The 23,102-nt window shown below is 41.1% G+C and overlaps 1 protein-coding gene across 1 annotated transcript; it reads right to left on the bottom strand.

Moving 5' to 3' along the window:
- Positions 1–1,073: 1,073 nt before the first annotated feature.
- Positions 1,074–21,302, bottom strand: DRG1 (developmentally regulated GTP binding protein 1). The gene is made up of 9 exons (XM_081252020.1): positions 21,159–21,302; positions 20,261–20,384; positions 19,159–19,334; positions 12,764–12,833; positions 10,019–10,188; positions 7,695–7,825; positions 6,122–6,289; positions 5,734–5,856; positions 1,074–1,388 (listed from the first exon to the last, which is right to left on the bottom strand). The coding sequence occupies exons 1-9, from the start codon at positions 21,198–21,200 to the stop codon at positions 1,289–1,291; spliced, it is 1,104 nt and encodes a 367-aa protein (XP_081108146.1). The 5' UTR covers positions 21,201–21,302; the 3' UTR covers positions 1,074–1,288.
- Positions 21,303–23,102: the final 1,800 nt, after the last annotated feature.

Genomic DNA, 23,102 nt, shown 5'->3' with positions numbered 1-23,102 from the left:
TCCCTGTAATCCATACTGAAATAATCTTTGACTTCTCTTCCAAAGAGCAAGTCAGTCAGTTACCGAGTTTAGATTTCTCCTCTATAGCTATATGCCTACTCCCTCCCTCTCCCCATATTCTCACTAGCCCAGTCCAGCACACAAAGATTTCTGCCAGTCAATTTCACATTATCAAGGCAATCCCTTTAAATTCCTTATTTCCAGTCTAAAACCTCTAATTATGTCCTTAGTACCCTCTCAAGTAGTCTTGACCCCACCCCTCCTTATAACCTAACCTCCCACCTCCATACATATGTGTACCCACAAACCTGCTCTGATCACACTGGTTGCCTCACTTGCAATGTTCTGCCTCCATGCTTTCACTCGGGTTATGTGGTTAGGACCAGGGCTGCCATGGGAGTTCAGGAGAAGGGCTGGGCTATGGGAAAGGAGACACTTAGTGGCGCCCAGCTGGCAGCACGGTTCAGCTCAACTTTCAGCCCAACACTGATACACAGCTGTGCTCTAACTAAAGGAAAGGAACCAGTGTAAACAAGAGCCAACATTCACCAAGTACTTATATGCCAGATACTGTGCTAGTAAGCATTTTACAAGTACCATCTCTCTTAATACTAAGAATCTCCACTCTAGAAGGTTAAGTGTTATTACCATCTCCATGTTACATGAGAAAACTGAAGCTTATAGAGATTGAGTAATTTATGCAGGATTCCACAGTTAATTAGAGGTGGGCCTGCCATTCAAAGCCTGATGTGCCTGGTCAGAGTATTTTACTCAACCGCCACACTACACCATCTCCCAAAATGGCTAGCCTTGCAGGGAATAATCAGTTAACTTACATCAAGTCCTTCCTTTCTCCAGTATCATCTGGGAAAGACCACCTGAAAGGACCAAAACCCACACTGAGTTGGAAGTGTTTCTCACAACTAACCATCAAGTGAGATGTTGCACTCACATTTTTACCCATTTCACATACAAGACCAAGCTCCCAAGTACTCCTTCTGCAGCTGCCTCACTACACATACCCATCCTCATTCAGTCCTCCTCAAAACAGATTCTGACAGTGACACATGAACTGTACATAGTTGGCTGGCCTACCAGGTCCTTTATGCAGCTCAACATACAAGGTGACACCAAGTTAAGACAAGTGAAGTTCCAATTTGGGTGCCTCCATCTCCCTCCCCTGTATCCTGATCCAGTGGCTGCCAAAGCCAGGAGGGGCTTGGAGTCAGGTGTTTGATCATGGAGAAAGCTGCCATGGTTGGCCCGGCAGATGGTGAAGGAGATGGTGTCATTTCTTCACAATCTGAATGACATCCTCGTCCTCCAACGTATGGTCTTTACCCACTTTTTGAGGATTGTGTTTCACAGAGAGACCCCACACCAGAGCGCTGTATGGAAGGGAAAAAAAGAACAGTTAGTGTAAATAATCACCTAGCTTCTATCTACCTAGGTGCCACTTTCTGCTCAGATTTAGCATTCCAGCTCTTAAGAGCCAAAGGTCTGCAATATCCAAGGTCCCCTGTCCCCAGTCAAAGCCCAAAGGCTTTAGCTTCCCAAGCAGTGTGGCACACTGCAGCCTTCACATAAAAAGTGGCAAAGATTTTCGGAAGTTGTGTGGTTCCTCTTGCTCCAAACCCAACTTATGAAAGTCAAAGAGAAAAAATACAAATGAGAAGTATGACAAGACTAATTTAAAATTAAAAGGAGAAAGCATAGGTTTGTAATAGAGAAAAACCCTGAAATAACTGATTGGAAATTGATTCCTACAAATGCAATGTCAGTTACAGACTGTTAGAGAATACCAGTTTTTATGGGGTCTACTGAAACCATCAATGGGTACTGATAAGAAATGTAGGACCTCCTTCCTCAGCCAAACTAGGAAAACTCTCCTTCCCTATCAAGAAGCCATAACTGATAGGTCTCCTGATTTCTTAGAACATAGGAAAGTAATTTTTATCCATGGGCTTCCAATACAAACAGTATGATGTGCTACTGATGGAAATGAGTGAACAAGACACTGAGACCAGCCTCACAGAGACTAAGAACTATGTACCAAGGGGTAGAAAACGTTGGCCATATTATTTTTATATTGTCTTTGCTTTAAAAATCTTTAGTCCCCCCCAAAAATAATCACTAAACAAGATTTCACTTTTTAAAATAAAAACAGATAAACAAATAACAAGAACAGATACATCACCATTAGTAAAACAAATATATATAAAATCTTCCAAATGTACTAACAAGCAAGATAAATGCAACGTAACGATTTTACTATCTTAAGTTAGAAAACTAATTTTTAGCAGTCAAATTCAATGCCTGCAATAGAGTCAGTGCCTTGTATTTTGCTCATGGCAAAATGTAAATAGGTTCAGCCTTTTCGGAAAGCAATGCAGCAAAACATATCATAAGCCATATAATCATTAATCCTACTTTTGGATTAAAGAAATAAAAAGGGAAGGTCTGTGCCTTAAGACTAGAAACTTACATAAAGTAGCAAAAGATAGGAAAACTATGGTTATAAAAATTATATATATAAATCTTATAACACAGAGAAAACATTTATATAGTAAATTATCAAAGGATGTGTGCATGTGGTCAAGGATACAAAGGCAATGCAACAGGGACACATCATAATTAGTAGGCCTAAAGCTGAATTTTTTTAAATTATTAAGACAGTTAAAATGCTATTTGTGCAATAATTTAAAAACAAAAACAGGAAAATAGTGACCAAAAAAAATTCTATTTGCTTTCATATGTCTCTCTCCAAAATATTTTTCTCCCCTTTCATTTAATTCCTTGGTTAAGCTACAATTCAGAGGCTTTGAACAGTGTTCTGTTACCATGGAAGGCAGGAACTATCCAGAAATCTATAAATTTTGAAAAAAGAAAATGTCTAACTTCTCCCAAGATTCTCCTTCACTGATTCAAGTATGTGCCAAAATATAATGATTTGAGGACAATAGAAATTAGCACCTGTGTGTGGATACAGTTACTTTTGATAAAAGGAATGTGAAGCTTAATACAGGACTTCACTCTTTCAGTATTCTTAGGGTCAGAAACAAGTATTAATATTTTAAAAACTATTTCTGGACTTCCCCTGCCGTCCAGTGGCTAAGACTCCCCGCTTCCACTACAGGGGGCATGGATTCGATCTCTGTCGTGGAACTAAGATCCCTCATGCCACGCAGCCAAAAATAAATAAATAAATAAATAAAATAAAAACTATTTCTATGCTTTCCTAATTTTCTACAATTATTTTCTATTTTCTCTTGTATTTAATTTTTTTAATTTTTTTTGGTTTTTTTGTTATTTTTGTTTTTTCTCTTGTTTTTAAAACAATTTTTAAAATTTCAGCCTGTAAAGATAAAAAGAATTATTCATAAATACTGTAATTCAGTTAGTTAAAATATTTCTCACAGAATTATAGGTTGCAGGTCTGAACTACTTTTTATATATACTAGAATTAAATAAGTAGTTTATAGATAATGACAGCCACGTTTCTCACTGCTGGAGAGAGAAGTTAAAATAAGAAAAAGGAGAAGGCTAAAATGAACCCTGTGGTGTTGAACTGGAATCAGAGGTAACAAATAAACTGATGGTTCTTAATACAGATAGATAAGGATGGATGGGTAAATTAAGTAGATACATACATAAGACAAGAGAGATAAAGAAATACAGATGGACTTGTAAGTACAGGTTAGTATCCTTACATACATTTCCTAACTCTGTCTGCTAAGAGGGCCTACAAGCAACAACAGCCCACTAACAATGAGGATGCCTAGCACACAGATCTTGTAAACCCAGGCTTCTTGGATAAGTGACTGATTCCAGGGCTGTTGTAGGGAAAATCACTATGAATCAGGAACATGTAGTAGTGCCAAAAGGTAAGGAAATGTTTAAAGAAAAAAACAAAAAAGATGGCAGCCTATCAAAAGAACACAGGAGCCAACCTGAAGGAGCTCCTAACGGCAAAAGCTGAAACAACTTGAGTGACAAAATAATGACAGGATTGGATTATAACACCCTTGAATAAATATCCAAGAGCTCATACTAATAAAAATAAATTATGAATTAAATTACTAAACAGGGGAGAAGAGCTAGCTGTAACTCACAATAGAATTCCAATAAATAAATGTAAAATGAAAGAGGGAAATAAGAATTACCATTAAGCAAACAACACAGCAATAAATGTTGCAGACAAGCTCCACCATAGATGTTAAAATCAGCAGGTAAACATCTGAAGAGAAACAGATCTTCATAGTCTCAAAGGACCTCCCCAAGACATTTATCAAATAAGAGAGAACAGTATCTTTACAGTAGAGAAACCCAGCCAACACCAACATAACCAAGTTATCAAAGTAAATATTACCATCAATAAGATATATCAACATCAGGCTTCCCTGGTGGCGCAGTGGTTAAGAATCTGCCTGCCAATGCAGGCGACATGGGTTCGAGCCCTGGTCCAGAAAGATCCCACATGCCGCGGAGCAACTAAGCCCATGCACCACAACTACTGAGCCTGCGCTCTAGAGCCCACGAGCTACAACTGCTGAAGCCTGCACGCCTAGAGCCCATGCTCCGCAACGAGAAGCCACCACAATGAGAAGCCCGCACACTGCAATGAAAAGTAGCCCCCACTCCCCGCAACTAGAGAAAGCCTGCGTGCAGCAACTAAGACCCAACGTAGCCAAAAATAAATTAATTAAATTGAAAAAAAATAATAAGGTACATCAACATCATGAATCCGGTGATATGATGCAAACTGAGGACACATCATCATTTTTGTGGTATTCTTACCAAAAATGCATAATCTCACTTCAATCATGAGAGAACATTAGACAAACCCAAAGTGAGGGACATTCTACAAAATAACTGATCAGTACTCTTCAAAAGGGCCAAGATCAAAGACACTGAAAGACTTAAGGAAATATTACTGGGAGACTGGAAGACTAGGGAGAAGTAACAGCTAAAATCCCATGTAGATTCCTGAAACACAAAGAGGATGCTGGTAGCAAAGGTATTAAAATTCAAATAAGGTCTATAGTTTAGTTAATAATATTGTACCAATGCTAACCTCTGTTCTTGATGATTGTATTATGCTTATGTGAGCTAATAATGTTAGGAAAAGGATATAAGGAAGGATATAAGGAAGGATATAAGGAAACTCTATTACTATTTTTGCAACTATTCTGTAAGTCTAAAATTAGTTCAAAATAAGATGTTAAAAGAAGAATTTTTCGGGACTTCCCTGGTGGTCTAGTGGTTAAGGCTCCGTGTTTCCAATGCACGGGGCATGGGTTCAATCCCTGGTCAGGGAACTAAGATCCCACATGCCACACATTGTGGAAAAAAAAAAAAAATCCACCTGTATCAGCAGTGAGGAGTATGAGAAAGATCAGGGGGATTTACTCATGCAAAAGGTTTAGAGAGGCCCTCAGTACCCAGTGAAGCCCAGTATGATGCTGGCAGGAAGAATTAACATTTTGTGTTTGCCAAGAGGAAGACGAATTAAAAAGAGAAAGTCAGAGCACTTTGTACTGTCAGCCCTCCCAACCTGAAAAGGCTTTTAGGGTTCTTCCTGCTCCACGCTGGCATGGTTTTAAGAAGACACTGCAAAGTTCTAACCAAGCAAGCGTCTCCTGATGCCTCATTTCTATAATACTATCCTAAGAATTATTAGTAGAACCAGTAGCTCACAGGGAAAAGAAGGCACCATGGGCCCACGATACTTACTATTTAAATTCTTTGATAAGATTTTTGTGAATCTTCATGCAGAAATCCTCCACCGTGGTCCTGGAGTCAGGCAGCACCACTGGGGATGTGTAATCTGGCAACTGGCCTTTGGGTTTGGTGTAACTAGAACACAGAGGGAATAGAGGTTGCCTACTTCTTGGAATGTTTCATATGTGAATGCAAATCAACCCTCCATCACCCCGGAGATGAGACCCAGATAACCTCTATCTTGAGGAAGAAAGTGCCCTCAATATAGCCTCGCAGGTGAGAGGAATTAACTTATTTATATCTCCAAAAATAGATTATGTTAATGAGTTCCAGAGGGTATCATTTTAGGACAGTCTGGTTTAGATCCTACAGTAATATTACCCTATCCACTAAGACTTACATCCTCACTAGTTTCAGATAGTCCCAGATCTTTTCCAACAGGTCATCAAAATTCCAGCGGTGATGCGCAGAGATGGGTACACAGTGAGGCACCTTATAGATGATATCCAATTCCTCAATGGAGATCTGATCAATCTTATTTAACACATAGATACAGGGGATATAGACTCTGTAGAAGAAAAACAGTACGTGAGTCTAGAGCTGTGGACAAGACTGTCAGTATGATTAGCAGCACCCTCTCACCCAGGACCCCAAATCAGAGACTCTTAAATGGGGTCATAAGAAAGTCAGCCAAAAAAAAGAAAAAGCTTCCTACCAAAATCAGGTAGAACATCCAAAAAGTGAACTATGGGTTGAGAAGTAACAAAACTCAAGCCGTAGTCCCTAGTCATGCAACTAATTACTGAGAAAGCATCCTGCAGTGGAAAGAACACAAGCTTTGGAGTCACAAAGAATGAATTTATTCCCAGCTCTGCCGCTTTCTATACATGTGTCCCTGGGCAAGTATCAGAGTCCAGCTCCCAGAGTTCTTTTATGAACTGTAAGAATGTAAATATATTTCTAATAATATAAATTTTAAAGAATAAAAAAAAATTTTTTAATACAACACCTAGCAATGTCATAATCCTAATGTTCAATCAATAGGGCAGCTAAGGTTGCTAATAATTAGGCAAGCCACAACTTCTCAGGCTTCAATTACCTCACTTCTAAAACACGTAACTCAAAGCACTAGCTTTTATTTGTTTTCAAAATGCCAGAAATGGACTTCCGTGGTGGCTCAGTGGTTAAGAATCCATCTGCCAATGCAGGGGACGTGGGTTCGAACCCTGGTCCAGGAAGATCCCACATGCCGTGGAGCAACTAAGCCCATGTGCCACAACTACTGAGCCTGTGCTCTACAGCTTGCAAGCCACAGCTACTGAGCCTGCGCGCCTAGAGTACATGCTCCACAACAAGAGAAGCCACCACAATGAGAAGCCCGCGCACCGCAATGAAGAGCAGCCCCCACTTGCCGCAACTAGAGAAAGCCCGCGTGCAGCAACGAAGACCCAATGCGGCCATCGATCAATCAATCAGTCAATGAGTTGTTTATTTTAAAATGCCAGAAATAATTTTAACAGTAGTTTCAATTATAATTTAATTTCAAATACTAGTAATAGTAATGTCTCATGGAATAGGGTTTCAGCTTTGTTCCCTTAGAGAAAACAGACACAGCCAGTCTGCTCTCAGTTCTGCAGAACAGCCTACAGGATTTCTCAGATGGATTAATTCTGTGAGAGCAGATTGAGAACCTACCCTCTTCGACCATCATATGACACAGAGCTTAGGGGACAGCCTAGTTCACAGCAAGTAACTGAAACAAGCAATTAGATTATCATGATCAAATTGCAGAGCAAAGAAGGATGTCAGCAATCAAGACCAACCCTTCATTTTACAGCTAAAGAAAGAAAGGTCCACTATTATTTAAGATAACAGCACTACTGGAGTTAGAATCAATGTCTGCCAGATTCATAATCCAATGCTGTTGCCATTACAAGACTTCAAATTCAAACTCAGGCACATTTAGTCAGTACCTGTTTCCTTCCACCACGTCAATGAGGTCATCTGCTGTGGCATCACTACGCAGAGTCACATCAGCATTATGGATTTTGTATTCAGCCAGAATGCTCTTCACAGTTTCAGCATCCAGTTCACTCTGAGGGCACTGAATGGGCATAGAAGACAATGACTGCTAAGAGAGCAAAAAAAAACCTCCTAAGAGTTATCTACTGATGTACCTGGATAATCCTAGATAAGGTGCAAACTTATTTCTGAAGACCATTATCCTGGATGAGAGTACCTGACTTTTAGTAGGAAATATTCAAAAACTAAAAATCTTTCCAAACTCAAAGGAAGGTGCTATGGCATGAATTGTGTCCCCATCCCCACCCAAATTCATATGTTGAAGACCTAACCCCAGTATCTCAGAATGTGACTGGAGATAGGGTCTTTAAAGAGGTAATTAAATTAAAATGAGGTCATATGGGTGGGCCCTAATCCAATGTGACTCACATCCTTACAAGAAAAGGAGATTACGACACAGACACAGAGCGGAAGGTCACATGAAGACAGAGGAGAAGACAGTCTACAAGCCAAGGAGAGAGGCCTCAGAAGAAACCAGTCCTGCTCACACCTTGATGTCAGATATCCAGTCTCCAAAATTAAGAGAATTAAATTTCTGTTGTTCAAGCCACCCAGTCTATATAGTACTTTATTATGGCAGCCTTAGCAAAAATACAGAAAGAATGCTCCAACATTATGACAGGAGAATAGAAAAGATCTTTTGGGCAGGACAGCTTAAACCTATGCCAGTCAAATAATCTGGACCTCTAGAATGTTAAATTTTGTAGGAAATTCTCAGTCCTCAATTATATGACTTAGAAGCAGCATTTAACAGAATTGATCGTTCTACCAATCTGCAACACTTTCTTTAATTGGCTTCCAGGATTCCAAACCCTTCCAGTTTTCCTTCTTCTTTGTCTGAGATGTCTTATTTGCTGATTCTTCCCATCTCCCAGCGTCTAATCATTGTGGGGGATGGAGGGAGGTGTCACAAAGCTCAATCCTTGAACCTCTTTTCTATTTATATTTGCTTCCTCAGCTAAGTTATCTCAGCTAAGCTCATGGCTTTAAAATTGATAAGCACTAAATGTATAGCTCCCACTCAGATCATTCCTCACATGCCTATTTGACAGTAACACTTGGAGGTCTAATTTGTGTTACTGGCATCTCAAACTGAACATCTGATCTTCCCCTCCTCTCCAAACCTATTCTACACAAAGTCCTACTATTTTAGTCATGAGAGTCCATTTTTCTAGCTCAGGACAAAAACTCACCATCACCTCCTTCTCTCATAACCCATATCCAGTCCAGCTGTAATTCCTACCAACTATTTCCAAAATCTTTAAACAATCAACCACTCCACATCTCCTCCACTGTTACAACTCTGGTCTAAGAAGCCATCACTTCTTGACTACATTATTGCAATAACCTCTTGAATGGGTTCTGTGCTTCTGTACTTAACCCATTTCAGTCTGTTCTCAACAAACAGCCAGACTGATTCCATTAAAACCTGAATCAATTTTACTCCACAGACTGGAACCCAACCAAAAGTTACCCATCTCCTGCAAAGTAAAAGCATGTTTGGCCCTATGCTATGACTTTGTTTCTTACCACTCTCCTGCCTGCTCACTCTGCTGTTCCTCAAACGTGCAAAGGAACCCTCTACCTCAGGGCCTTGCACTTGGATGTTCCCTCAACATGAAATGCTCTTCCTCAAGATATTCATTTGGTTCACTCCTTCATGTCACCCCAGTGAAGATTTCTCTGATCAACCTACTTATAACTGCAACCCTCCCACCAACACTCTCCATGCTCTTTCCCTAGTTTACTTTTGTCCTTAGTTTATCATTATCTAATATACTATAATCACTCATTAATTTTGTTTGCTACTTTCCCCACTAGAATATAAGGGCAGGAATTTTTGTCTACTTTGCTCCCTCTTCCATTCCCCCAGAAAGCCTAAAACAATGTGTGGCCCATGGTAGGTGCTCTATAAATCTGTGTTGAATGAATGAAAATAGATGATATCAGCAGCCATCTACTTCATGCAAACGTAAGTTTGGTCTTTAGTCCCATATCACCCCAAATAACCCAAAGGAAGAAATAAAGTCACAAAGGTAAGTAAGTCTGAGACCGACTCTTGTCCTACTCTCTCAGTCATTACGACATCATTGTGTTACCTCAATTAGTGCTGGTAGAAGCCAGGCAATTTCCAAATGTCAATGTCTATGTACCACAATCCACTCTCCACCCCAGTCCCTTCAGCAACCTGCCCCATATCACCTTTTCCACTTACAGTGGCCGTGAGATTAATGCCTCCTTTATCCTTCTTCTTAAAGCCAATGTTGGGGGGTTTGCTGTTCAAGCGAATGCCAAAGCCTTCCAGCTCATTTTCTATTATCTTCTTATGTCCCAAGGGTTTCAGGACATCCAGAACAATCAAGATCAAGTTACATGTTCTGGCCACTGAAGAAATGAAAATAAATTTTTTTCAAAACTCATTAAAGACTTAACATAATTCAAATACTCCAAAAGGGGGAGGGGGTGGTATAGAGTTCCTACACTTAAGAGACAAAGGATTTTTTTTTTTATAAATACACAGACACACATGAAGTTCTTAAGCTTTCCAAAGATTTATGCCAGAAGTCAATCTGCAATGTATTCTTTGTTTTCTATTAGTGTATCTAGAGGATGTGTCAACTTCTAGATACACTAGTAGAAAAATAATTTGGGATGAAGATACAAACCAGGCAATAACCTGAATCCCTGAAAAAGTTCAGGAAGATTTAAAACAGTAAGAATTCTAAAAGAATAAGTTTATCCAGTTAGCATATTTTTTGTCAACTTTTTTGAGATATAATTTATAAAAAATAGTGTTAAGCACATGGTTTGATGACAAATGTATATACCTGTATAACCACCACAGCAACTATGATTCAGAGGATTTCCATCACCTCCGAAAGTTCCCTTATAGCCCTTTGCAATGAATCTTCTCCTCAATTCCCAGTCAACTACTAATCTGCTTTTCTTCTTCTTCTTTTTTTAAAATATTTATTTATTTATTTTTGGCTGCGTTGGGTCTTCACTGCTGCTGAGCACGGGCTTTCTCTTGTTGTGGTACACCGGCTTCCCATTGCAGTGGCTTCTCTTGTTGCAGAGCACGGGCTCTAGGCGCGCGGGCTTCAGTAGTTGCAGCATGCGGGCTCAGTAGTTGTGGCTCATGGGCTCTAGAGCACAGGCTCAGTAGCTGTGGCACACGGGCTTAGTTGCTCTGCGGCATGTGGGATCTTCCCAGAGCAGGGCTCAAACCCGTGTCTCCTACATTGGCAGGCAGATTCTGAACCACTGTGCCACCAGGGAAGTCCACTGATCTGCTTTTCTGTCACCATAGATTAAGTTGCATGTTTTAGAATTTCATATAAATAGAATTATACAAAATCTAGTCTTTTGTGCCTGGCTCTTTTAATTTAGCATGTTTCTGATAGTCATGCATGAATGACTTCAAACCTATAATTCCATAAGTAGCTAAATTAATAATATAAGGGTAGAATAAAAATACTTTCAAACATGAAAAGAAAAACCAGAACAATGTACCTATCATTCATTCTTTTTCAGTAAGTTTCTAAAGAATGTGCTTCAGCAGAACATGAAAATAACCCAAAAAAGGTAAGACGCTGACTCTAAGAAATAGGGGATCCCACACAAGGACACAAAAGAAAATCTCAGGATGACAGCCATGCAAAAAGCCTAGAGCTGCATTATCCAATACAGCATCCACTAGCCACCTGGGGTTATTCAAATTTAAATTAATTAAAATTCAATAAAATTAAAAATTCAGTTACTCAGTTGCACCAGGCACACTTTAAGTGCTCAACAGCTACACATGCCTACAACCACCATATTGGACAGCACAAATCCAAAACATTTCCATTACTGTAGAACATTTCCATTACTGGACAGTGTTGGTCTAGAAAGCAACCAATCCAGATTGAAGCATAAAGACAAAGGGTAAAGGAAGGTAGTGTCAGGGTTGAGGGGAGATAATGAAATCAGTAAGACTGTATTTGGAACTGTATTCAAGTATCTAGAAAACTAGTGATTAACAGGCATTTGATCTATTGGAACATTTGAAAAATATTAACAAACAGAAAAGTAAACAAAATAAAACAAGAACCAATTATTAACTCCATGAAAAACAAACTTCAAAAACAGATCTCAACAGAAAAGAAACCAAGTCATAACGCATTACTTATCTGAGGACAACAAAAGTCACACAGTCATTACATAATAATATATACTATGACTAATGAGTTAACAAAAAATTATGATACAACTTCTTTGAAAGAATAGGAAAAGAGACATAGAGTATGAGAGAGCTAATTTCCTACCATAACATGAAACCAACAGATGGTATCTAAAATTAATTAATCATGAAATAGCAATATAAGCATAACATTTTAAAATATGAAATAGAAGAAACAGTTGAAGATTTGATAGTACCTGCCAATGGGGAATGACACTAAAGGTGAAAACAGGTGGGGTAGCAGATTATTGCAATTTATGATTAGACTTTATTTTTTTTTTTTTGGCCATGCCTTGTGGCCTGTGGGATTTTAGTTCCCTGACCACGGATTGAACCCAGGCCCTTGGCAGTCAGAGTACAGAGTCCTAACCACTGGACTGTCAGGGAATTCCCCTATGATTATCCTTTTATAGTATTTTACTTCTAATAAAAAGGAAAGAAGAAGAAAAGGCATGGGTGGGAGTCAGGAAACCTGAGTTCTAGCTCTGAATCTGCCACAACAGTGCAACACTGCACCAACGTACTTCACGTCTCTTGTCCTTAGTGTTTCTCTGCAAGTGGGGATCTGGACTGATATTCTCTGAGGTCCCTTCAAGTTCCGACATTCTACTCCAGTGAGAAGTCAGGTAAAACTATGCCCTTCATTGTGGTACCAACTCCAAGCCCAACAGTCCCATCTAAAGGAACAGTACCCAGTAAAGGGATGATATCCCAGGATGGTGGCCCTGGAACACTCACCTGCAATGACTTGACGGCCTCTACCTTTCCCATCCTTGGCACCCTCAATGATACCTGGGAGATCCAGAAGCTGGAAGATTAAGGAGAGAAAAGGAAAAACTCATTATAAATCTGAACAGATCAAATAGAATGATTTATTTCTCAAGTAGTCAAAATTTACGAGATCCAAATCCAATCTTCCTTATAAGTAAATGTGTAAATCTTACTTTTCCTAAGCATCTACTAAATGTCAGCTGCAAGGTTCTTACATACTTTATCTAGTTCAAAATGCCTAGTAAGTCTGTGAATAAGGATATTGGTTGAGATTCATAGAGGTTAAGTGGTTTGCCCAAAGTCACACTCTTAATAAACAAAATTATAATCCACATTTTGGGGGCCTGAATCCATTATTCTACATTAATATTTTTCAATATTCCCCCACTTTTCAGCAGGCTGATCCTCCATACAAATTCCTTACTATAGATAATAACTGGATCATGACATTCACAAGCAGTAAATCCTGAGACCTTTGTGAATCCTCCAGTTCACAAAAATTTCTGCAGCCATGCTTAATCAGGCAAGCACATAAGAATCACCTATAAAACAATTACAAATGCAGGGGCTTCCCTGGTGGCGCAGTGGTTGAGAGTCCGCCTGCCGATGCAGGGGACAAGGGTTCGTGCCCCGGTCCGGGAGGATCCCACATGCCGTGGAGCAGCTGGGCCTGTGAGCCATGGCTGCTGAGCCTGCGCGTCCGGAGCCTGTGCTCCGCAACGGGAGAGGCCACAACAGTGAGAGGCCCGCGTACAGCAAAAAACAAAACAAAACAAAAAAAAACAAATGCAGGTATCTGAGCTTCATCCCTGTATATTCTGATTTGGAAGGGCCAAAGTAGGATTCAGATATTGATCTGTATTTCAAAAGGCTCCATGGGTGACTCTGATAGGTGTCCCCAGTTGAGAATGACCACTCAATTGCCCAGGAAATGCAATCCAGTAAAACTTCACAGAAGTCACAGTGTATGTACTTAATGATGAGAACATCAAAACCAAATCCATAGCACACATGATTCAAATTCACAAACTATAGTTATAAGCCCTGAGAGTCTGTTAAGAGCATATGTAAAATCTGAAAATACCAAGGGCCAATAGTGAATTATCCACATGAACAGACAGGTATATAGCTGCAGCTTATCAAAACATCACTTAAAACTAGCCTTTGGGCTTCCCTGGTGGCGCAGCGGTTTAGAGTCCGCCTGCCGATGCAGAGGACACGGGTTCGTGCCCCAGTCCAGGAAGATCCCACATGCCGTGGAGTGGCTGGGCCCGTGAGCCATGGCCACTGAGCCTGCACGTCCGGAGCCTGTGCTCCGCAATGGGAGAGGCCACAACAGTGAGAGGCCCGCGTACCGCAAAAAAAAAAAAAACTAGCCTTTGCTGGGGAATTCCCTGGCGGTTCAGTGGTTCAGACTCCACGCTTTCACTGCTGAGGGCCCGGGTTCGATCCCTGGTCTGGGAACTAAGATCCCACAAGCCTCGCGGCAAGGCCAAAGAACAGCAACAACAATAACTAGCCTTTGCTATAAGCATATCTGATATTACAGAAATAAACTTCACATTAAATAAACCACAAGGAAAAAGAACAAACTCAGGAGGTGCTTAGAGAGTACAACTCTTCCATTCAAGACCTGCTCAAAATGTCCTTCCTATTCCTCACTACATAATAAATAACATTACCTCCTCTAAAACTGATACAACACATCAGTTAAATTGAGCTACCCTTTCTCTTTCAAAAAACGTAATTTATGTTCAATACACCTGCCTTGACTTGGAAACTTTTGTTACACTGATTTAAAAGGCTACATGGGGGCTAATGAGCACACCAGATCTTGATTTCTAAACATCTGTCTCCAATAAAAGGAACGAGCGCTTCTTCAGAAGTGGCTGATTCCAGGGCTGGGGCAGGGAAAATATAAGATTAGCCTGTAACATCATGTGGTACCAAAAAATAAGGCATTACACACAAAAAGATGGGGGCTTCTGAAAAGAACAAAGGAGCCAACCTGAAGGAGTTCCTAATAGTCATACCTGGAACAATCTGAGTAATAAAATAATGGTAGTACTGGATTATAATCCATAAAATAAGATAAATATCCATGAGCCCACAATGACATGAATTCAATAAATAAATGGGAGAGAAGGAATAGCTCCTCCATATAATAGAATTCCAATTAACAAATGTAGAGAAAAATAGAGAATCACCATTAAGCAAGAAGCACAGTAATAACTGTTGCATATGAAATCCAGACGAATGCTAAAATGAGTGGGCAAGTTTGTGAAACAGGATTTGTATCTTCTCAAAATATCTATCTCAAGATATTTATTAACTACAAAAAGAAAGATAATAGCTTTACAGTAGAGAAACGCCACTTTAACCAACTGATGGGGGTCAATATCACCAATAATATATACTAACATCATGAATCCCTAAGATGCACTGAGGACATACCACCATTTCTGTAGTATGTTTGCCAAAAAAATATAATACCTCAGTATAATCATAAGAAAACATCAGAGAAATCCAAATTGAGGAACAGTCTATAAAATAACTAATCAGCACTATTTTAAGAGTGTCAGGATCATGAAGGACAGGACTGAGGAACTATTACAGATGACAGGAGAATAGGAGAAAGAACCGAACGTAACATGGGATGATCGCAAATAGAATCTTGAAGAAGAACACTGGTAGGGAAACTGGTAAAAATTCGAACAAGTTCTATAGTTTAGTGACTAGTACTGCACCAGAGTTAATCTATTACTGATCATTATTCTACATTTATGTAAGGTGCTAACATTAGGGGAAGCAGGGTGATATAAGAGAACCTCAAAATAATTATGCTAAGTGGAAGAAGCCAGCCAAAAAAAAGAGAGTACATTTATATTTACACATGGTTTTATTTATATAAAACTCTTAACATGTAAACTACAGGATGAAAGGGGCATGAGGAAACTTTGGGGATGATATGCTCACAATCTTGATTGTGGTGATATTTTCACCAGTGTATAGATATGTCAAAACTTATCAAATTGTATACTTCCTGTGCAGTTTATTGTATGTGAATTACATTTCAATAAAGATGTCTGAAAAAACAAAAAGTCTATCATCAGTTGTTCCTAAGAAATTAAGTCCAAAGTGTATTTCTTCAGCCCTCCCAAAGATTCTGTAATCTACTTCCACCACTTTGTAAACCCGTCTACTTAAAAAAAAAAAAAAAAAGTATTCCATCAGCAAAAGGCTTTATACTGAGACAAGAGAGCAAGGGCCATGGCAGCTGAACATGGCGTAGAAATTTATTGAAGCCCCTACAAATGTAAAAGCAAGTTAACTTTAGCTTTTCTTGAGAGGGAAATATTTAAAATTACATTAAACTATTTGAATGTGGCAACTATATTTCATCCAATAAAAACAGTCTATGCGGGCTTCCCTGGTGGCGCAGTGGTTGAGAGTCCGCCTGCCGATGCAGGGGATACGGGTTCGTGCCCCGGTCCGGGAAGATCCCACATGCCGCGGAGCGGCTGGGCCCGTGAGCCATGGCCGCTGAGCCTGCGCGTCCGGAGCCTGTGCTCCGCAACGGGAGAGGCCACAGCAGTGAGAGGCCCGCGCACCGCAAAAAAAAAAAAAAAACAGTCTATGCTTTCTGAATTTCAGATTACAACCAACTAAGAGATGAGAAAATAAAAAATATTTCTTCAAATCATGTAACTGTAGGATTTTAAGAATTGGATGTTAACCTACTTCCAACTCAAATGCCTTCAGAGATTAAAGCAAGTACATGTACAAGTCTATATATATACATATATATATATATACACACACATATATACGTATACACATATATATGTATACATATGTACATCCCTGGTTAAGTGGTGGTTCAGCCATTACTTGAACACCTCCAGACATAGTAATTAATTACCTCAGGAGGTACCATTCCATTTTCAGGCACCTTTATTGTTAAAAAGATCTTCTGGGCTTCCCTGGTGGCGCAGTGGTTGAGAGTCTGCCTGCCAATGCAGGGGACACGGGTTCATGCCCTGGTCCGGGAAGATCCCACATGCCGCGGAGCAGCTGGGCCCGTGAGCCATGGCCGCTGAGCCTGCGCATCCGGAGCCTGTGCTCCGCAACGGGAGAGGCCACAACAGTGAGAGGCCCGCGTACCGCACAAAAAAAAAAAAAAAAAAAAAAAAAAAAAAAAGATCTTCTTTCCTAACAACAACAACAACAAAAAACAGAACTCTACCTCTTTATAATTCTTATTAGGTAGTTCTAATTTTGTACACCATTCCCCACCAAGTCACAGATAATGACTCCTCTGCCACAAAACAGCCTTTTAAAAGAACATTTGAGGCCATTTTAATCCAGTTAAACGCACCTACTAGTATGCTTACTTAACTTGGTTTCTGGAGAAAGAAGGAAAAACAGAGGCAGAGGGCACAGACGGAAAAGAAAGTACCATGGAAAAAAGGAAGAAAAAAACCTGAAAAGGTCAAGAGATGGAAATAAATGAAGGTTTTGAGGAAAAGACAAGGAAAGAGAGGGGTTAAGTGGCTATTTATTCTGATATACCCAGAAACCCTGAGAGAGGTGCCATAACACCTCATCAGGAAAGAGGTTACTCTCTGAGCTGCCAAAGACTCTGAAACCAGATGAAATTAAGCAATGGTCCAGATATGCCCAAGTGTCCTCATTCTTGTTACTATATACATTTGGACATGGAGTCCTAGAAAGGTACATGTCCTAACAGTATCTGCATGGGTACCTAACCAGAAAGAAAAAAAGCCACTGAAAATACCACCAGGACAATGGTCCCTCCCTACTTCAGATTCTATAATAAAGAAGCATAAATGTACTTCACAACTCACTGTGTAGCTCAGCAAGAGGGAAAACAAATGCCTACACCAAGAGTTTCCAAACGATGTACCAAGGCACTCACAGCATTCTAAATTTTCAAGAGAAACAGCAGTTCTTAGTATCTGTCAGGCATTGAGGGAACTACTAAATCCAAGAAGCTCACAACTTCACCATTAGATCCTAGTACACTGCTTTCAATCACATTAGATCCGAATCTTTGGGAAGTTGGATTTTTCAGCAATTACTATGGTAAAAAATAAGCACCACACAAAAATCAGTGTGGAAAAGGAAACAAATGTGGCAGTATCCAATCTGATTCCAAAATTTGAGAACTTATATGGTACCCAACAGTGCCCATATCCCATTAATAAATAACTGTAGCTGTAAGGACATAAATAATTGTTTGGATCTAACTATTTAACAAACAGAACCATTAGGTTATTTCTTTTGGCCTGGAGCACCATAAAAAATTACTAGGACCAGAAAAGCTATCAGGAAATAATTGCTGAGACACTAAGGGTGCTGTGAACTAGAAAGTTTGGGAACCTCTAGTCGAGATTCAAATGCCATGAAATTCAGAACCTTACCTTCTTAGCTGTGGAGCAATAAAGAATGTGTTCCATTATATTTTACACATAACTTCTTTCATACCCAAGCGGACTCCTCATTTGGGAGCCCTAAATCTATCATCTATCTGAGAACTTCTGAAGATGACAACTTCATTAAGCCTCACAGATAAGAATTATTTTCTAAAAAGGGTCTGAGCAGGCTTCCCTGGTGGCGCAGTGGTTGAGAGTCCGCCTGCCGATGCAGGGCACACGGGTTCGTGCCCCGGTCCGGGAAGATCCCACATGCCGCAGAGCGGCTGGGCCCGTGAGCCATGGCCGCTGAGCCTGTGCGTCCAGAGCCTGTGCTCCGCAACAGGAGAGGCCACAACAGTGAGAGGCCCGCGTACCACAAAATAAATAAATAAATAAAAAGGGTCTGATCATGGTATTTATTAAAGTTTCTGATGGCTCCTAGCTATGTACAAGATAAAATTCAACTTCCTAAGCAGGTACATAAGATCCTTCATAGTTCAGCTCCAACCTACCTTTCCAGATTCAGTTTCTACCGCTCACTGTCCCACAGCTAAGCTCACACCACAGCAGGCTGTTCACTGTTACAGCTGCTTAAAACTGTCCTTTACATTCTCCGGCTGGTGAAATTCTATTTGAACTTCAAAACCCACCCCATTGTCACTTTCTACATGAAGCTTTTTCTGTCTTACCAGACCTTCCCCCACCTCCATCCTCAGGTGGAGAAAGTAGTCCTTCCTTTCTCTGTGTTTTCACAAATGATATCCCACTGTATTACTGTTTTTAAGTACTGCTCTATCTCCCCTACTAGACACTGAGGGCCTGGTAGATCAAAGATCAGGCCTGGCATATACAGAGCTCCAAATAAGTGTTTTTTAAATGAAAGAATTGATTTCTTCCCTTCCTTGGCCTGCAGGCCTGACTCACCTGGATCTTGGCACCTTTGTATCTGATGACACCAGGTACAGTGGTCAGAGTAGTGAACTCATAGGCTGCCACCTCGGAATATACCCCTGCCAGGTTACTGAGCAGTGTTGACTTCCCCACAGATGGAAAACCCACAAACCCAATCCGAGCATCACCTGTCTTGGCAACGTCAAATCCTAAAACATCAACAGATATAAAAAAGAGGAGGAAAGTTATCCCTGGGAGTGTTGAGACTCACGTAATTACTTTTACATTCTGGTTGTCTATCCCTCTAGAACCTATTTCTCCAACTTTTTACAGTTTATCTCTAGGGTAGAGCTTAAGCACACAAAATTCCCCCATAGCAATTCACAATATTTAATGGAGTGTTTGATGTAAAAACTTTACACCTCTACATGTTATATACCTTTCTAGTACCCACAGTATTTAGGGCCCAAATATTATATAACCACTGATCTAAAAAATCGTTTTTTTTTTTTTCTTACAAACTCTGAGGACTGTGTCACTGACAGAGTTTTCTTTTCTTACAATGGGTTGCAAACAAATTCAAAGCCAAATTTGTGGCCCTTCTCTAAGAAGTGTACAGACCTTATGACATTACTTTTCATCCTAACTTTATCTCTCGGCTTCAACTTATTCTTTCTACCTTCACTTCCCTTTGTATCAATTTCCTTTATCTTGTTGACTATTTATTTACATATTTCAGTGAGCCAATGTAAATCTACTTTGGATCAGTACAGGTATACATAAATAAAACCCTAGTTCACTTAGAGAATATTCGTTTGCCTTTGAAATCAGTAAAACTGGGAATTCCCTGGCGGTCCAGTGGTTAGGACTTGGTGCTTTCGCTGCCAGGGCCCAGGTTCGATCCCTGCTCAGGGAACTAAGATCCCAGAAGCCGCATGGCATGGCCAAAAAAAAAAAAAAAAGAAAAAGAAAGAAATCAGTAGAATAAAATAAAATAAACACAATTCAAGAATTTAGGCTTGGGAAACACAAATCGACTTTGATATAAAATTTTAAATTATTTTTAAACCATATGCCTTTATCACTTTAATAAAAATTACACCAAAAAAAAAGAAAGTCGAAGCAAAACACAAACCTTCTCCTGGTCCACCACCACCACCACCTTTTGGAGTAATGAGTTCCCTGCGAAGCTTAGCAAGGCGAGCCTTAAGCAGTCCTAGATGGTGTGCTGTGGCCTTGTTCTTTTGCGTCCGAGCCATCTATAAGGGAGAAATCACAGCCATAAATCAGAAGCAGTTCCTACAAGTTAAAACATCCAGAATGAATGCTCCTCCAGCTCTGAGAGAATGATGTTTTTTTATCTAGGTCCTACTAACTTCAATACACCCATTTTAAGTCAGACTTAAAAGAGTAAAAATCCATTCTCTCCATCACCCAGATCATTCCCCGCATTACAGAGCAAACAGCTGAGGCCCAAACAGAAGAAACATGACCAAGGTCATTACAATCAGCATTCACAGATTAGACTAAAACTCAGTTACTGATTCCTTTTCAACTGCTTGTACCTGGTGTGCCCCAACCGATTTTAAAGAGCTCTGGGCACTTCAGACCATACAATCACACAACAATCCAGGTGGAATCAACAGCCACCGCAGATGACAATTTACATCCAGATCATATACCCGGGAGCAATACTCTGGGAAAGGGGGTCATCAAAGTAGAGACTGGGGAAGGGGAGGGCGGTTCGAGGGACGATAAAGAAAGATACTGAAGTACGCGAGCAGGTCAGGGCAGAAGTGGGGGGATAGGATTCAGTGTTGCTCACATAAAAAGAAGACTGAGAGAAACAATGTTCAGACAGGAGCAGAACGCTGGAAAGGGGCACTGACTAAGGTGCACAGGTGTAGAACGCGGGCCCGGGCTGAGGGGAGTCGGGGAACGCGGGCCCGGTCCTGAGGAGGCTGAGGGAAGTTCAGGCAGGAGAGACGCCGCCGAAGAGGAACGCTCGGACGAAGTGTTCGAGCGCCCATTACCTCGGCTTCGATCTCCGCGATCTTAGCTAAAGTGCTGCTCATGGCGGTGAGTCGCGGGGGGCGCAGTGGCCTCCACACGGACAGTCTCCCTTCGCACACCCGCCAGCGGACCTTCCACAGCCACCAGGCGCTACAGCAGTGCGCAAGCGCGGTACTTCCGAATTCTCGCGAGAGTTCCGCGCGAGGCTTACTGAGAGATATCCAGCGTGAAGTGGTCTCCTCCTCCTCAGCCAACCGCGCCCCGTCCCGCGAGCCAGCGCGGTGTCATAGAGCCCGCGGGAGTGGGGGCCAGAGAGGCCGCCCCGGTCCTTACCTCCCCGAGCGCGCCGAGGGTCGCGCGCCGCTCGGCCCCGCCCCGCCGGACTTGCGCCCCGCGTCCTGCTCCGCGCCCAGCCCCCGGCGCGTAGTGTGTGATGAAGGACTCTTTGCTGCAGGCCCGCAGCTCTCGGCTCCTCTTCCTGAAAAGCGCACTCGCGGAGTCCACCCGTCTTCTTCGTCGGCACCGACGGGTCCTGGGGCCCCTTTCACTGCTGGGAAGACACGGCGGGGGACTCCTCGGCCTCCTGGGTCGATGTAGAGACTGATCTTCAGCCTGTCTTCTTGGGAAAAGAAAATGCCCCCTTTCCATCACTCAAAACTATTTTTAGGTGTTTGTTTACCCCCAACCCCGAGTAGAGTGCGCGGCACATAGCGAGCCCACAATAAATGCATGATTGACTGGATAATTCCCAGAGAACCGGTCCTTGAAATACTGAAAAATTCGAAACTATGTGAAGGATAAATAAATAGTGGTACCTCTGTGCTGTGAAATATTATTTCAGCCGTTAAAACATAGATCTGTGTGGTCTGACTGGAAGGATGTCCAGGACATATTGTTTAAAAAAAAAAATAGTAGCAGAACTGCACTAGGTTGTGATCCCATTTATGTTAGTTTTAAAATTAGATGTTTATTTATATAGGTGTACATGTCGGAAAGCGCATTGTTAAATGGTCTGAATAAAAGGATACAATCTCAAACTGTTAACGGTGGGATAGGATGCAAGGAAAGGCAGAGAAAGCCTTTCACTTGTTATTCCACATATTACTGTGTCGTTCAATTTTTTTTAAAGATTAACATATCCATGTATTATTTGTGTAATAATTATAATAGAATTTAAAATTTCAAAAGACTCTTCTTCCCCAAGTGTCTTGTGAAGAGGATGCCAGGACGCCCAGGAGCTGTGTGCTGATTTTGAAAGCTGCTTCCTGTGGGATGAATGAATTCTTGTTGATAGATTGATTGATCCATCGGGAGTCCGCAGGCCAGGCTTAACCTGCAGGGCTGGCCTCCACTCAGCCCTGGGAGGGAAGTTTATTTATCTAAATTTGTAAGTAAGACCAATTCCAACTTGCCAGAGACGCAAAAGGAGGTTATATCCGGCACAAGGGAGGGAATGGGAAAAGGCAAGCTTTTACAGAAGGTCCCGAAGGGCTCAGGAGTTTCTTTCTTTTCTTTAACCTCAGCCTTTTCATAAATAAATTAAGGGGTGATGAGGTAATTAGATCCCACACTGTCAGTAATGGGGGAGGGAAGGAGAGGAGAGAAAGTCCAGCTGGAATGGAATATGATCAAAGATCAGTCTTAAAAGACAGATAATATCAAATCAGCAGGACTTTGCTAACTTAGAGTACTTAGGGAATTAATTGGCTGACAATATCAAGGGTATGATGCTCTGTGAGTAGGTTCTACTTAGCAAATCTGTCACAGGAAGACTGCAGCTAAGTTAACCACTTCATTGCTCAAAGACACCCCAGGACCCACCTTAGGGGCCCAAAACTGTCAGGATTGTGCCAAAGGGTAATATTGACCTCCCCCAGGGTACTGGGTGGCCATCTTATTCATCCAACAAATATTGACTGAGCTCCTACTGCTGTTTGGCACAGTACCAGGTCTGAGGACAGAGC

This window comes from Mesoplodon bidens (genome assembly GCF_964165515.1).
Source record: "Mesoplodon bidens genome assembly, chromosome: 13".
In the NCBI taxonomy this organism is placed as follows: Eukaryota; Metazoa; Chordata; class Mammalia; order Artiodactyla; family Ziphiidae; genus Mesoplodon; species Mesoplodon bidens.
Note: the sequence above shows the minus strand (reverse complement) of the source record. Positions and strands in the feature narration are given on the sequence as shown.